At 42.3% G+C, this 16167-nt stretch overlaps 1 protein-coding gene across 1 annotated transcript in view; it reads left to right on the top strand.

Moving 5' to 3' along the window:
- The window catches only part of RIN3 (Ras and Rab interactor 3), a 67422-nt gene that overhangs the window by 21271 nt on the left and 29984 nt on the right, over positions 1–16167 (top strand). Inside the window, exon 3 of the mRNA XM_064659010.1 lies at positions 1637–1751. Coding sequence (XP_064515080.1) covers positions 1637–1751 — 115 coding nt within the window. The remainder of the gene's footprint in view (positions 1–1636; positions 1752–16167) is intronic.

The raw sequence follows: 16167 nt of genomic DNA on the forward strand, positions 1-16167 counted from the left end.
TGACTCTCTCTTGCCAAAGCTTGTTGTCAAAGAACAGATAAAGGTGAAGATTTCTTTGTCTTCATAGCAGCAGCTTCAAGATACAAGCTAAAAATATCCTTGACAATAAACTTTAATTAGAAACACACTTAAGATTTCGCACAATGAAAAGAATGAGGTATTTTTCTTTTTTCAATTTTTTTTTCCCAAATTCCACTGGTCTCATTGGTGGGAACCAATGGCTACAGTAGTTTCACTGATTCCAGTTAGAGACTATGGGGCCTCTTATCAATGAGTATGAATACCTGATGGGATTGACCTAGGCCAATCTCAGTGTATCCAGTGAAAGGATGAGGTGCAGTGGGTGGAAACCAAAATACAGAAAATTCTGTTTAAACATTAATAAAAACTTTTTACTCTCAGCGTGATTGAATGTTGGAATAGGTTACTCAAGAGGCTGTAGAATCTCCATCCTTGAAGATAATAAAAACCTCGACAGACACCATCCTGAATAACTTACCGTAGTCTATCCATCTTTAAACACAGGGATTGGACTAGATGATCTCCAGAGTTCCTTTCAAGCACACCAGTTCTGTGATTTCAGGACCACTCAACACACTTGAATGACCACTTGACGGGTCTTAGACAAGCTAGGGGGACACGGCTTGTTCCTGAATTCAAGAAGGGCAAAGGCAAAGCACTGCCCCTGGAAAGTCAGACCCCTGTCAGTGATCCAGGCTGGCACTGCCTGGATGAGCAGCTCTGTGGGAGAGGACCTGTGGGGATGGTGACTAGCAAGCTGGGCACAGACCCACTGAGGAGAGGCTGTGGGACCAGGCTTTGTTCATCCAGGAGGAGAGACAGCTTCAGGGGGACCACACAGCAAGCCCCTCGTACCTAGAGGGAGGTCATGGAGAAGATGAATCTGGGCTGTGCTCAGCACTCCATGGTGGGAGGACAAGAGGTGACAGGCACACAAGGAAACCAAAGAGGTTCCGACTGGGTACAGGGAGGCACGTTCTCCCTGTGAGGACAGTAACTGGTGGAACTGGTTGTTTGCAAAGGCTCTGCAGTCTCCCAGATTCTCCAGACTTCTATAAAGCCCTGAGCAACTTGGTCTGGCCTCATGGCTTCACCCAGGAAACTGGAGAAGAGTCCCTCCAGCATAGCTGCCAGCCTGAATAACCTTCTGGAAGTGGGAAAAAGCTCTGCCAGGAGACACTGTAGCCACCAGAGCCTTTGTCCTTATGTTCCACTCATGGACACTTGAATACTTTCCCACTCAATGTACAAATGACTCTCTTGCTTTAGATCTGAACTGGGACATTCAAGGGTGATTTGTCCATGATTTAGGGTACTTATGAGAGGAACATCACTTGACAAATTGTGAGTCCAGTTAGTGAAATAGATTGTCTTAGGCTTAAGTGGGACATCAGTGATGCATAGAAACTTCCTTTGCAGGCCTGAATTTCACCCAGATGAAATGTCCTTTTATTCATTATTTTTGTTGTAAAGCTCAACTAAGTGGAACGAAGCTAAAATAAGACCATTTAAAGTTGGATTGTACTGATAAAAATCTTCATTGACAATGACCTAAAATAAAGTTCGGAAGCTCACATAATGTAGCTGAGCTCTTGATTTTTTTCTCTTTTTTCAGATATTCTTAGTTAGGAAAGAGGGTAATGTGAACAACATGGTCCTCGCAGTCCGCCTGCCGTTGCAGAACAAGGATCCTGGTGTGCTGGAGTACAACATCAAAGAAGAAAAATCAAGTAAGGTCTTTACATTCTTTTGTCTTACTCTGGTTATTGTACTGAATCCTCTTGTGATCACTGGTATTTATGTAATCTCACTTGCACTAAGCAGGTTCCTCTTGTGACTGGCAGCAGATCTTCCTTTTACAGTGTAGTTCAGTTAATATTTCCTGCAGCTGCTTTACCTCAGCTCCCCTGTGGTTCTGCACCTTGTGTTACATTTACAGACTCACAAAAGGAACATAAAGCACCTCCAGACGAGGGGGCCAGTGCTTTGATCAAGCAAGAGGAGCTGCCTTTCACCAGGTGGAAGTCCTGAGAAAAGCACAAGGCACTGGCTGACTAAGCCTTGTTAACTCACTGAATCTGTCTCTATTTCTGCCACTGAATTTGGGGGTCACCAGTTATCTGACTTCTGCTACATTGCCTTTTCAGTCATACCGAACAACCAGTCACTCCTAAACTGTTTTCAATGCCTCACTGTTTCTGGGAAGCAGGTGGGCCTCATGGCTGGTGGTGTAGGTGCCGTTCCTTGGATAGCCAAGTCCGTCATGAGCAAGTGAAAATTAACCCAGTTCCCAGCCAGCCATGTCTAATGCAGACCTTTGTGTAAATGGATGTGTAAGGCATATGATTTCCACTTTCTAAGGAATACTTGTAAAGATGTGAATTTTACGATAGTCATGGAGACATGCACTCAAAAGAGTTCATCAAAATAACTTCACACTATTATTTATACAAATGCAGCTAAATCCTCTGTTGCTGAGCTCTGCCCCAAAGCCTGCTTGCCAGGGTGATTGTTTTATTCTCTGCTAAACCATTTGTGTTTCTGCAGATCAATGTTGTGACTTATTTCTTTCCCCTTGCTCAAATGAATTTTGACAGTTGCTCAAATGAACTGTTTCCTTCTCATACGGTTCCTTTCATACCTCTGCATCGTAAACAGACTTTAAAGCCAGAGGGACAACTGAATCTCTTAATCTGTTCTAATCTCAAGACCAGACCACAGCCTGTCACAGCGTTGCTCCTGCACAGGGCACAGCTGCCTGTCTGGCTGCTCAATTCCCCAGAAAGTTTTCTCTCATCCACCTGCTCCTTGGAGCACCCAACTGCAGAGATGCTGCATGTGTTCGGTGCTCTTGCAGGAGGGCAGGAACAGCAAACCTTTTGCCACAGCTTAAGGTGCTCAATTAAGAATACAAGGGCAAGGGTTAGCTGCGGGGTAGGGGAACTCTTCTTTATTTAGCTATTTGAACTTGACCTAGGGCTTAGATTTTGAATGGTGGGGAATTGGGTTTTGATGATTCAAGTTTTCCTTTGGATAAAAGCTAAAAAATTGAATCCTGTCATCCTAAAAAATTTCATTTATAGAAATGTTACTTCTTGACTCCTGTCCTGTCCCATAAAATCTGATTTATTTGAGGACAAGCAAAGTAAAATGTAGTACAAAAGTGTTACTGAGCTAGCCTAGCTAGAGAGATTTTCTGCCATGCTTTTCTAACTTATTTGCTTGCTATTTCTTATTTATCCCTAACTTATTGCAAAATATGTGTTCAGAGACACAGCTTTCTTATAGGAACAAGAATTAAATCAGTTTTCACCACTTTCATACAAGTGGCCAATCAAGTAGAGAAGGGTAGTTAAAATTCAGCTCTCGTTCAAAAAGCAGGAGGGCTGCCACCACATGTGCAGCAATCACAGTGGCCATGAGGCTCATGGTGGATATTCACGTTACTTTTAGCTGGAGTTCTGTTAGTGTTGAGCTGTAGAAAGCCTCTCAGTTCTCCATCCCGCACCGTTTTGACAACAACATACTGGGTACGGAAATGGTCATGCTTTTGCTTCCCTTCTTATTTAGGGTAAGTAGTCTGGCTTTTAAGTTTAGAAGACATTGAATTAATTCCTGTTAGTAAAGCCAAAGTACTATGTCTGGTGCAAAAGGAGATGATAATACATCAAATATATACTCCACTGCCTTCTAAACTTTTTTTCAAAAATAAAATTATGTGTTGTCTGAATGCTTTAAAAGAATTAAGACTAGAACCTGACCTTCCTTCATAAGTATGCTGTTTTGGCTGGATTGCCTCAGCTTAATGAAGTGCCTTTCATTCTTTCCTGTTATTCAGTGTGTGTCAGACCTCTGAGCACACCCAGAGATGCTGTCTTGCTGTGGAACGCAAGTCAGTTGAAAGTTCACTATTACACCCCTGAAAGTGTGTAAAACACCCCATCTTGCTTAGCCTGAGGACCACTGTGAACTAGCAGGGTTTTTCCAAGGATCTGGCCTTCAACTTTAGAGAATCCCTCTTCAGGGAGGGACTTGCTGCAAGGAACTTTCAGCTTGCCACTGAACATTACAAACAGAGGTGAATCCTCCGAGAACTACCTGCTCTTTGAGTCTGCACTCAAAAAGGACCTTCAAATGGATCATCTGTAATTCCCCTGTCATTCAAGGTTCCCCCTTCTTGGCTGTAGTGGGGACCAAGTAGCTTTGATTTTGCTGGCCTGCTCCTAGTATTTCCTTTCTGAGTTGACACATAAGCAATGATCTGTGTCATGCACCCCTTTCTGAGACCTGGCTCCTCCTAAAGGGTTTGAAGAAGTGGGAACAAGTTCTTCTCCTTGTTACCTCAGTTCAGCTTGTTAGATTCCACAGACTTGATGCATTCAGATGTAAACTGAAAGCTGAATTTGCCTTGACATATATAGTTCCAATTTTATGGAGATCCTACCTTCAGTTAAAATTCAAGTTGTAACCAGCAAAATTCAAGTTGCAACCACTTACTATTTTGAAGCACTTTGCCAGCTAATTCCTGTCCTTAGGAGGACTCAGTGCAATCTCAGTATTACAAGAGACACAAAGAAGGATGTGCTAACCTTAGAGGTTGACATGATTGCTGATTGCTCTGTGCCATCTCCACAGTGGTATCTACCTCTTACTTTTACCATATGCAGCTTTAAATAGCAGCAATTTGCTGCATAGCTGTTTGTAAAAAGTCATTCTCATCCCTTCCTACTTTTCAGAAAGTATTTGAAGAGGCTTTCCCAGGTGTCATAATGACAGTAGGGAGGTTCTTGCCCAGCCCTTGTGATCCATATACAGATAGCCATTCAATGATGTATGAAAAAAAATGCAAGCTTCTTAGCATTACACTGCCAAATAATAGTGGATCATTGTTTTTCTCTTTCTTTTCCCCATATCAGATCTGCTTTGTTGATGTTTGGTGAGACATTTAGGGAAGTACAGTTTTCTGAGGGGAAGACTGGATTTAATTGTGATATATATTTTTTTTACATGGAAATCCCCAAAGAACCCACTAGGTAAGCAAATCAAGAAATGAAACCTATTTTTTTTTTTTTTGTGGAAAATTTTCACCTGTTCTCTGAAGTAGCCCTTAGAGTCATGAAACAGGAGAATGGATTTTAAAAATTTCTTCTGGTGCTTCCTCTTTGGGTGTAATTCCTCCAGAGACAGGAAGGCTAAATCCTGGTGGCATCAAAAGGTATGGTAGAGACCAAACAGCAGATACCGGGTGCTATGTGGTTAATCAGAAAGTTGTGAAACCTGGCAACTTTCAAAGCCTTGGATCTCTGTGGTTTTGCTCTCGGCCTGAAAGATCCCTTACTTCTTACTCAAAACAGTGGAAATCTCCCAGAGCTAAAACTTGTTACAAGATTTCTTCCATCTAGAGATGCAGTGTTGGGAGCTACCTCCCAGTCTCTGCTAAAATCTTGACTACTTTGAGCACTTTCTGTTCTGAGAGTTGTCCTTTACTTCTGCTTCATTCCAAGATGGAGCCCTGGACTCTCACATCCCAGGAACTGAGCACCATTTCCTTAGCTAACTCCTGCCCTTGGCTCTGTTTAGCAAACTGGTGGTAACCCCAGGTCAATTCCCCCTCCTCTTTATGCATATGCCACCAGAAGTCATTCCACTGGCGTCAACTCCATTGTAGCAGTATTAAAAAGAAAAGAAGCAGATGTTTAAAGTAAATGTGCATTTCTGGAGTAACATACACGGAGAGCCTGAAAGAAGCTTCTGAGTATGATAGGCCACGTGGTGTAGGTAGTGATAGTAGCTTTTACTTTCACAAAGAGTTATGAAGACACCTGCCACAGGGGTTAAGTCCTTTAATGGAAGAATGTTCTAGAACCATAAACTGAGGTTAATGCTTTCTTTGTTTCTGGGAAATTTTGTGAATAATAGCTGAAAATAATTGATTTCATGAAACACATGTATTGACTACGTATTTCTCAGGAGTCTTTCACATGTGCTTTGGTGTGGAATGTGTAGTAATTGTTTCCCAAACTCTTCTGTACCAAAAAAAAAGAGGATGGGATTCCATTCCAAATAAGCAAAATGACACTAAACAGAAGTATCTGCAATTACACAGAATAAAGAAGAACATGTTATTCATGTTACTAGAATTTTTTTATAGATATAACAATGGAATTGATTTGCCAAGTCAGTACTGAACTCTTTAGGATCATGTCCTAAGTAGTTTGAGTCTGGCCTAAAATTGCCACGGGTGCCTGCTCCTGTGATTGTGCTCCTGCCTTCCATTGCTGTGACTGGCTTTGCTCACTTGGAAGTTTATTTTCCAGAGGCAGTTCACTTGAGCCCATGTTGTGGAGTTGCTGTACTTTTTCCTTATTTAAGCTATACCTGCATGGGGCAATCTGCCATCGGGTGTAACTGTTCAGAAGCATCTTTTTCAGCAGACAAGGCCAAGGCTGGGCTGAGACCGACAAAATGGATGATTGCACAGCTGAAAGAGGGGTTTGTAGTGAAGTCTTGTCTGTAGTGTGGTTATTTAATTTCTTAGAGGAAAATTATGAAATTTAAATTAAAACTCTGTGTGCTCTGACCCTCCCATCTTCTCTGGAGATCAGCTCTGAGTAAGCTGGAGCATAACGGAGGTCTTGAAATAACCTTTACACAATCAAACAGGAAAATGAAAATAAACAATCACCAAGTAATACAAAAATGTCCAGAGCACGATTAATACCTTCTTTGAAGGATGAGACGTGGTGCTATTGGACACGGTAGCTTATACTCAATTTCTGGTTGTACTTCAGGTTATGTGGTTTGGGCTTATGGTAAGGACCCACAACAGACCTTGACAGAAAAAGTACAGGCAATTACTGCACTCAAAAGCACTTTAAGAGCAATCACTGAGCGCTCCTGCAAAATTGCAAGTCCGGTAGCAAAAACTATGTTGATAAAGAAATCCAGTTTACCTGCCTGGTTAATGCTCTAACTGCTTTTACCTGTTTGCCATGAAAGTTCACAAGGACCTGACCACTTTGTACATTCACCTCCTAGTGGACTCTATCGATCAGGACAGACAGAAGAGTTACACCAGGTACAGCGGCAGCAGGAAGGCAGCCTTGCTCAGGAGACCAAACAGCAATTTAGACGAGTAAAGGTGCTCCTTTCAACACTGGATTTTAGGAAGGGTGAAATCAGTTGGAACAGATTACTTAAGGGCTAAGATTTCACAATACACTTTCTTGCCTTAATGTTCCCAAATAGGTGCTGTCTAAAGCTGTGAAAGCAAGCAAAGTCAACTTTGTCAATCACTACCAAGTTATTTCAGTCGCTTCAACACTGCCATTCCTCCTTCCCAAGTATAGACAGGGGAAAACCCAGTTTTTTATTATAGATCAGTGTAATTTGCATAGGATAAAAAGGACATGTAGCAGTAACAGATGGTAATTAAACCACAGTAATCAGGCAGCAACATGTTTACAAGAGGGGCATTAGAGCAAGAGGGGTCTAGACTTTGTTCATTTTTCAGGCTTAGCTCTAAACAAAGCTGCTGAAAGCCGTGGTCTTCACATCTCAGCTATCATGAGGTGAGGGATCTGGGCATGCCTGCCATGAGGGCAGAGCTCAGATACAAAGGATACAAATTCCTGCCTGTGTCCCTGCATGGGTCAGTGGGCTCAAGTGCCATGCGAGGGGACTCACGAAGTGAGCATGAGGCAGGGAACAGGAGGAAGATAGACAAGAAACAACTCAGTAGATGCTCTCTGTTGGCTCAAACACCTTCAAATGCTGACAATGGACTTGCTTATTGCACTCTACTGGCACCCTGGCCGATATGGCCAGATATGGTCCATTATGGCAGATTTTCCTGTTTCATTTTGTTAATGTTTATTTTAATACATAATGCTGAGGCTGGATTAGCAAACTCAGAGACCAAAGTGCTCATTGCTAACATGTCATAGCATGGTCAGGTGGTACTTTCCCATGTGAACTGCATTGAAGTTCTGCACGAATGAGGTCATGGGAAAAAATAGGAGGATAGCTCAGTTACTGCAGCATACTGACAATTTATCTCCTTTAATGAGAATGGCCAGTTGAACTTTGTGATATGAATATTGTTGTGGAAGTGTTGACAGCTCTTGCAATAGCTTCCTCAGTTTTGCAAGTCTTTTTGCTAACACTCTGCCTGCTGGAATCAGGAAGTAGAATGAAGATAGATAGAATTTTTTATTTTCCAGAAAAAGAAATAACCATCACAAATGCGGAGAACCTTAACATTTTGGAAATACCCAGAAAACAGAAGACATAGGAAAACAACCTATAAGAAGGCAATCTGCCATTTTAAAAATTAATTTTAATTGCATTTATTTTGGATCCCTTCTGAACTAGAGTGAAGATGAAAAAGGTAGAAATCTGCAGTATTGGCTGAAGTCAGAAAGATGGGATCTTTGCCTTCATGAATCTGAATAAACTGACATATGTGCTGGTATTCATGCCCCTGACTTCTAAGATGAACCATTTATTTGGGTAGCACTCGCAAATTTTCATGGGAGTGTTTCAAGGCTGGATTAATCCTTGAGTGATTTGGTTTGACCTCATGGATGACCCTGGTTTAGGCAGGAGTTTGGGCTAGAGACCTCCTGGGGTTCCTGCCACTCTCAGGGATTCCATGAGAGGGAACCAGCCAGTGAGTCTGAGTCAGGCTGTGGGCAAGTTTGGGGCAGACAGCAGTTCTCAGAAGGGACACCTCAGTAGAGCAGCAAAAGCAGTTCCCATTCTCTAAGGACCAGGCTCTTGGTGAAATACTGCTGAGATTTACAGAAGGATGGTGGGGAAAAAAATCAATAAAACTTAAATATTTCCTGTGCTAGTGTCTCTCCTGTGATCTCCCCAAACCCCATAACCTTCCTTTCTTTGTTTCCTTCTCTTCTTGTATATGGAGAAAGACAGAATGTGCTCAGTTTATTTAATCAGTGCAGATTTGGAGTTACCTCATATCAGGTACCTCAACATACGTGAAAAGACCCAATAATGCCCAATGGATGTAATTATATGCCCCTTACTATATTGGAGACCTAAGCTTGCTGCAGGCTGAAATAGATTTCATCATGTGGCATCAATAGCACTGTTTTTGCACAGATATTAAAGAGACTTTTCAGTTGAAGAGGGACAATCCAAGGGGTGAGTGTACGTTCCATGCTTCCCAAATCAAACCTCTTAAGACAATCTCTGGTTTATCAGACTGCAGGCAGAAGGGTCCATCAGCAAGCATATTTGGTTACTTCTGTTATCATTGTAATGGTACCATGGTTCTTTTTTAAATGGTCACTTTAACCAGCACAGTTGGCCTCCTCCAATGAAAGCTCTGCAGCTTTCAACGCTGGAAAGAATAATTCTTAATTCTGCAAACTAAGGCGTGAAAAGCAGGGTAGGACTATTTATACCTTTGATTTCCTCTGAATAGATTAGAGGGCTGAACCTGACATTACAGAGCAAAAACATCAAGGTAGTCCTTTTTTAGGGTTGTGTGGGGTTTTTTTGGTACCCCATGCTGCTATTCAGCAATAAAGCAGACAAAGAGGAGACTGCCTTGGCAGCCACCTCATGAACTGCCCTGGAGACTTGTCTACCAGCCAGGAAGGTCATTAAGCATCTTCAAGTTAACTACAGAATATGCCTTTACTGAATATATATATATGTGTGTGTGTATATATATATATGTATATGTATATAAGGCAAAAACATCAGTAGTCCCAGTAACTAGTAGTTAAGGTACTGTAGCCTCATGAGTACAAGTAAAGTAGATGGAAAAGGGTGTAGTCACTTTCTGTAGGAGAGGCAGGAGCCAGGTTTTATGTGGGTTCAGATTGTAACTTTGTGCTGACTCTACTGTCACAAGAAGAGCTCTTGCCATTCCTCATCTGTCAGTTGCTTGTGTCCATGCATCATGCCCCTCTGGTCCCTGTCTCATGCAGGTTATAGCTGGGAAAGAGTAAGCAATGTGGATGTAAAAGCAGAAGGGTGTGGTGAGGCAATGCTTCCTTAGAGGTGCTACCATGTGCTGGGTTATGTGAAATAAAGTCTGGAAAGAAGAAAGTGATAAGGGGCTGGAGTGGCTAAGGGATGACATTGGGAAGGCAGACTGGAGACAAAGGTCTGAGAACGAGGTGGAGAAGGGCAGTAGGTGACCAAGGATGGGGTCACATCTTGTAGTGCTGGATGACTGTATGAGCATCCAGTGTGCTCTGGGTGAAGATGAAAGAAGGCTGACCATGGAGGCAGGAGCCCATCAGAGCTGCTTTGTTGTGCCAGGAGAGCAGGCTGCAGACATTGTGAAAGCACTCTTGGGATAGGTGGGAACTCGGTGCCAAACTGTGGCCAAATTGCCCCACAGCCACCAACCTTACTGAGGCAGAGCATCATTGGCAGTGTGCTGAGAAGCTGCCCTTTCTCCACCCTGCCTAGCTGAATTCAGCTAACTTTTCCCAAGGAACTCAGTGTCATGACACTGGTTTTATTGCCTGAGGTCTGAAGCACAGGTTGCTGAAGGGGCTTGCCCAGCTGTGCATCACCAGCCCCGAACAAGTGCAGCTCCTGGCCAGCGCTGTATTTACTGGGCTGCAGGGAGACCTTTTGCCTGCCAAGCTTTTGACATTGTTCAGCACTGAGATATCAACACAACTATTCAGTTTTTTGGTATGCTTTCTGTGTATAGCCTGACAGGCAATTCCGCTGCTGTACTGTGAGGAGAGTCAGTTTTTCCAATTTACTTTAGAGGAATGTTTCCCTTTATTGTTGCGTGATGGAGCGTGTGATTGAGGCAAAGTAAGAAACTGTTCTGGGCCTGATTAGCCTGAAAAAAGCAGAAATGTGCTAGAAAAAAATAACAACAGTTATGAACACCCTTGGGACAGAAGATCCCTCTTCCATTCTTTCACCGAAACTGGCTGATTACATCTCAATTAAGAAATCATACATTTCAGCAGCAGAACTTGTCCAAGACTATTTTTTTTTTCAAGGATTAGCCAATTGATGACTAAAATTTTGTGTATTTTTATCAGGGGAGAATGGAAAAGCTGAATATGTAGTTAACCTTAGGGTTCAAATTTTAAGAAGTTTAATTGCATATAAGGAGGCTTCTGGGCATGCACCTAGTATCCTATTTTCCTCCTGTTCAATGCAGCAGACACCTTGCCATTGAGGAGAGCAGACTGAGGAATGTTATCTTTTAATGCGGTTCCTGTTGCTGCCTATAAGATGTAGAGCTACCCTAGTTATCTTCAGATTAGCCTCTCTCAGACACAGATAACAATCTGTCTGCATCATCCAGGGCCCAGCATGGGCTAATTTCCCCTGTTTCTGCGTGTTTCCTATTAGAGAGAAAAGTCTACCACTGCCTACGCAGCTTCTTGGCAAGAAAAGACCTACCACTGACCAAGTCTGCCCCATGGCATGGGATAACTGGGCAGCTCAACCCCAGCCCTGGTCTTCAGCTTTGAGAGTGCCTTTTTGCTTCTCCTTTCTGCTGGATCTCCTCTGTCTCCACAGGCAGGACCAGGTCAAAGGCCATCTCTGTGTGGGCTGTAATAAGGACACAAGAGACATTATCTTCGTCTCGTCTACCATCTGTGGTTTGATTGGAGATAGAGACTGAATGATTTCTAGTCCCCCTAGACATTTTCTCAAGGTCAGTCTGCCTGCCAAGGATGAGTTCTCCATTATCCGCAACACTATTAACCCTGAAAATTGGGTTAGAGTTAAGGAGTTCCCATTCAGGAGACTCCTCTGAGCTAGGAGCCCAGAATTTTGATTTGGCAAGAACAGTGACCGAGGTCCTGGGGGATATTGTAAAACATGATATGAGGACATATTTTATAACCTATTGTGCAAGTTCATAATTTCTTTTTTAAATGCAGACGTGCATAAGGAAAGCAGAAAGTCTCATCAAGTCCTTCTCATTTGAGCAGAGTTCCATGTTACTTTGACACACTGCTTATTTTAAAACATAAAACGCTTTAAAAATCCAAACATTTAAAACACAAGGCACTTGTGCAGCTGCTTTTTCAAGATGTAACAGTGCCAGGTTTCCATGCAGTTTCAAAGTTGTTTTGGAAACATTCTGGTTGCTTATAGTTGGTGGCTTTTTTTTTTTTTTATTTTAACTCTGATCCTGAAGAGTTACCTCCCCTCTCTCCATACAAACACTTTCATTTTTACTCTGAGCTTTAAATCGATAGACTGTAGAGAAAGCCTGTTGGAAAGAAGCCCTCAGGGTCTTGTTAGCTTTGTTAATCTTCACTTTGGAATTTTTTTTTTTGGCTTATTTTTCACTCCCAAGAGGCGTAATGTAAAATCTGTGTGTAATCAGAGCTAGAGACTATGCATGCTGTTCCAGGACAATATTGTCTTACCCTACGCTGCTTAGTACCTTGAACACAACCCAAACAGCTACTCTAAATCAATACCCATAATACAAGTGTCCATGTCTCAGTGGCTAAACTGGAACAAATTATAATTTTTGTCCTTGGACAGTGTTTGCTATCTGAAGATCTTATAGAGCTTAATAAACAAGAGTTTAGACTTGTAAATGAGGTAAATAAGACACTGTTCAAATGAGGGCATTAAGGACCTCATATTTTGACCTTTGAGTAGGACTCTCAAAGTCAGTGACAGTGCAATCTATCCCGCTCAGAAGTGGGAATCAGAAGAGCTTCTTTCATCAGATTGGCAATTAGGTGGGATTGCAGCTCTAGGAAGCAGAAAGGTAATTTTTTTCCATTTTTGTCCACCCTATTGACCTCTGCCATTTCAGAGTGGATTATTCCCTTTCATCATTCACCTTTGGAAAGTGTCCTGTTTGGAAAACGCCTTTTTCCTGGAAGCCTCTCATGCAGAATGTAGTTCTGGATACTGAGTGGCTTCCCTTAAAATGCTCAGAAAACTTCCTTTTTTCTATATGATTAACCTCAACTCTATGGTATTTCATGGCATATCTCAGAGCCAGAGAAACAGACTTTTCTCCAAAGTAAATGGAAAAAACCTCATTTTTAATAAAATACATCTTTATGATAGCATACATTTTTCACATTAGCATTGATTCTCAAGGCTGTCCATATGGCCTGGAGATTGCTGCTAAAAACTAAAGCCCCAGAATTCCAAATCATAGCATTGCTTCCTGTTACATGAGGCACAGGGGAGACCCTTTGTATATCTGAACGCTTCTTTTGCTTCACAAAGTTCTACTGAAGAAATTTGCCTTCTGAAAGCAACTTACAAGTATATATATCCAGTTTGTCTTGTCAACCATAGCCCTCAGCCGAGACAGTTTGAATGGGCAGCTGGGCAGCGTAAATCTTGTACTCACATTGTAATGTTTGAGTGGGTGCTGAATGACCTGTGAAAATGTGACTTCTCCAGCAATGATCCCAGCATCAGCTCAGCTGCTTACTGCACCAACCACATCGATTGAATATGTTATCCTACTCCCCTTGGTGTCCTTGGGAGCCCTCTCAGCCTCAACATTTCAGAAAGGCCGTGTTTTCCCCCATATCTCTGCAAAAACAGACTCTGTGTGGCTACATCTAAAACTCAGTCCTTGGAAGAAATCCGGGATCTCCCCAGTCTCTGGCTGAAGAAACAGTGGAATTTCCACAGATTTTCAGGTGTTTATTCCATACCTGGAAAGGAGATATAGGGTGAGGATCTAACTAGGAAGTCAAGTGCTTTGAAATGGAACAACCATTCTCCACACTGTGCTCTGCTCTTAATCCCTGAAATCGCTGTTCACAGCGATACTTTAAGGAAAGCACTTGAGGAGCTGTGACAGTTTTCTTTTAGTTGGGTTAACTGTGCTTGAAGTACCTGTGAGAGACACCCTCCCAACCCCTGCTGAAACACTGATCACAATGAGGAAGAAACAGAACAGCAAAATGCTTGTGACACACTTCTGCTCAAGCATCCTGCAGCAGAGACAATGAGGCCAGGCAGCACCTGGATTTTATGCTGAATTAAAGGCATAAAATCTTAGTGGGCACCAAGGTGCTGCCCATCTGCTTGGGTGAATGTGGATGAACCGAAACACGGTGGAGCGGCCCAGACCCCTGTGCTGTTAGATGTGAGGACAATTCCTTTTCTTAGCACCAGAATATGGACAGAGGGAAACAGTCATGTCTACTGAGTGTCCCCTCTACTCAACCCCAGCCTGAGAAGACTGCAAAAGCCTGTGGTTTGCATCTTCTTTAATGGCATAATTTCATTCTGTACAACATAATTATGTTTTGTGAAAAACTCAGTTTAAAAATAGATTTCTCTTACACTCTAGAACCAAGCTCATTAACACTTTATCACTTTCATTAGTTCCCACCAACAGCTATGATCAGTGATTTTTTTCATCATGGCCAGAAAGATTAAACTCTGTAGGAAGCCATAAAACTGAAATCCTGTGAGAAAGCATGAGTTGGATCCACAACGGGAGACTCTGGCAGAAGTTCAGAACAGGGAACTATTAGCCCTTCCTTGATGAGGGGAAAAACCAGAAACAACTGACAATTTAATGAAAGAATCACTAGGAAAGAGAAGAAAGACAAAACAGACATAGGTTGACCAAGGCAGTCTGGAATTATGCAACCAAAAAATAAACTACAGCTTAGACATCAGGTGGAAGAAGCAGAGGCATCAGATCAGAGAATAAATAAAAAGGCCTTGAGAAGAGAAAACAGATAAACACTGACAATGTTTTACAAGAACACAGCACTCAAAGGCCACACAGTACTGTCCAGAAGGTCATCAAGAAATAGCACAAGAAACAATGTGAGGGACAGATAGTAGAAACTTTCAAACAAATGGAGCTGTTGCAGAAACGTACCACAAACACACTAAGGACTTCTATCTACGTAGTCTAAATTTCCCTATTTAGCAACATCCAGCTAAAGCTCTTTCTCTTAATACCATCGTGAGCCAAGTGCATGAAAAAGGGCCAGAAGGAGATTTACATGTGCCTGGAGCACCGAAACAATAACCTGAAGGAATTACATCACACTCTTGTGCGCTGCTGTAAAGCACAGCAGGTAGGACGAGCACAGTGTATCATGACAGACACAACAGCCTCAGCACTGGGGCTACAGTAGACACTGCAGCTTCTGTACCCATACCCACTGCAGTCCCTACAGCCAGGACTCATTCCCCAGGGGCAGGAAACTGCTAACCTGCAACAGCCAGGAATGTCAGTTTCTGGGAGTAGGAAAGTTGGTAACCTCTGCCTTGGAGAGTTCTCGTCTTCACAGTGAGCTTTACTTGCTTAGGGGGGCACAACAGCAGGAAAGCTGTCCAGTGCTGCTTTCTGCAAAGGTCAGTGCAAGCAAGGTCATGGCAACCATGATATCAAACCAGAGACTTATGTTAAAGGAGGGAAACATCTCTTGTTAGGAGACTATGGATTTATAACCTGAAAATAGAAATTAAAAAGTGGAGTCACACCCATGATGATAAATCTCGCATTCGCCAGAATCTGGAAAAATGAGAGCATCAGAAGAACACCCAATCAGGACTTTTGAGGATGGTTGTATTCTCAGTAGTCCTCTATCAACATAACAGCCGCAGAATAAGGAATTCATATCTTTGAATTCAGATGTTTCTGAAGGATTACATAGATACCAGAAGCAGTGAATAAGACTAATATTGCCATTAGAGAAGAAGCTGAAGTAGCTGGGTCCCATGAGCCTATGTAAGCAGTAAGATGGAAATTGGGTTGGTTTGTCCAAGTGACCAGAACAATAGGACTAGCAAATACAACTCTGTGGAGAAAAATCAATGAGGAAAGGAAGGCAGAATGCTCAGGGACAGTGTGACTCAAAGCCATCTGCATCTGGATGAAGAAATGATGGGGAGATCTAAAGAGTAAAGTAAACATGAATACAGATTCCAGTCAGTGCCTAAAGATGACACTCTTCAGAGCATGCTGCTATTTTAAAGGGAAAAATGAGATGATCATAAATATTTATAGCAGTTCATAACCTGGCCATGTCCTGTTCACTTACTGAGTTACACAAAGGACACAAAACAGAGTATGCTCAACAACGAACCACTAACTCGTGTTGCTAATGCTCCTATCACCCATTAAAAAAATAAATCAATTATTTCTTATCTCTTTGTTTCAGACCTCTC

This window comes from Pseudopipra pipra, chromosome 6 (genome assembly GCF_036250125.1).
Source record: "Pseudopipra pipra isolate bDixPip1 chromosome 6, bDixPip1.hap1, whole genome shotgun sequence".
NCBI classification, from domain to species: Eukaryota; Metazoa; Chordata; class Aves; order Passeriformes; family Pipridae; genus Pseudopipra; species Pseudopipra pipra.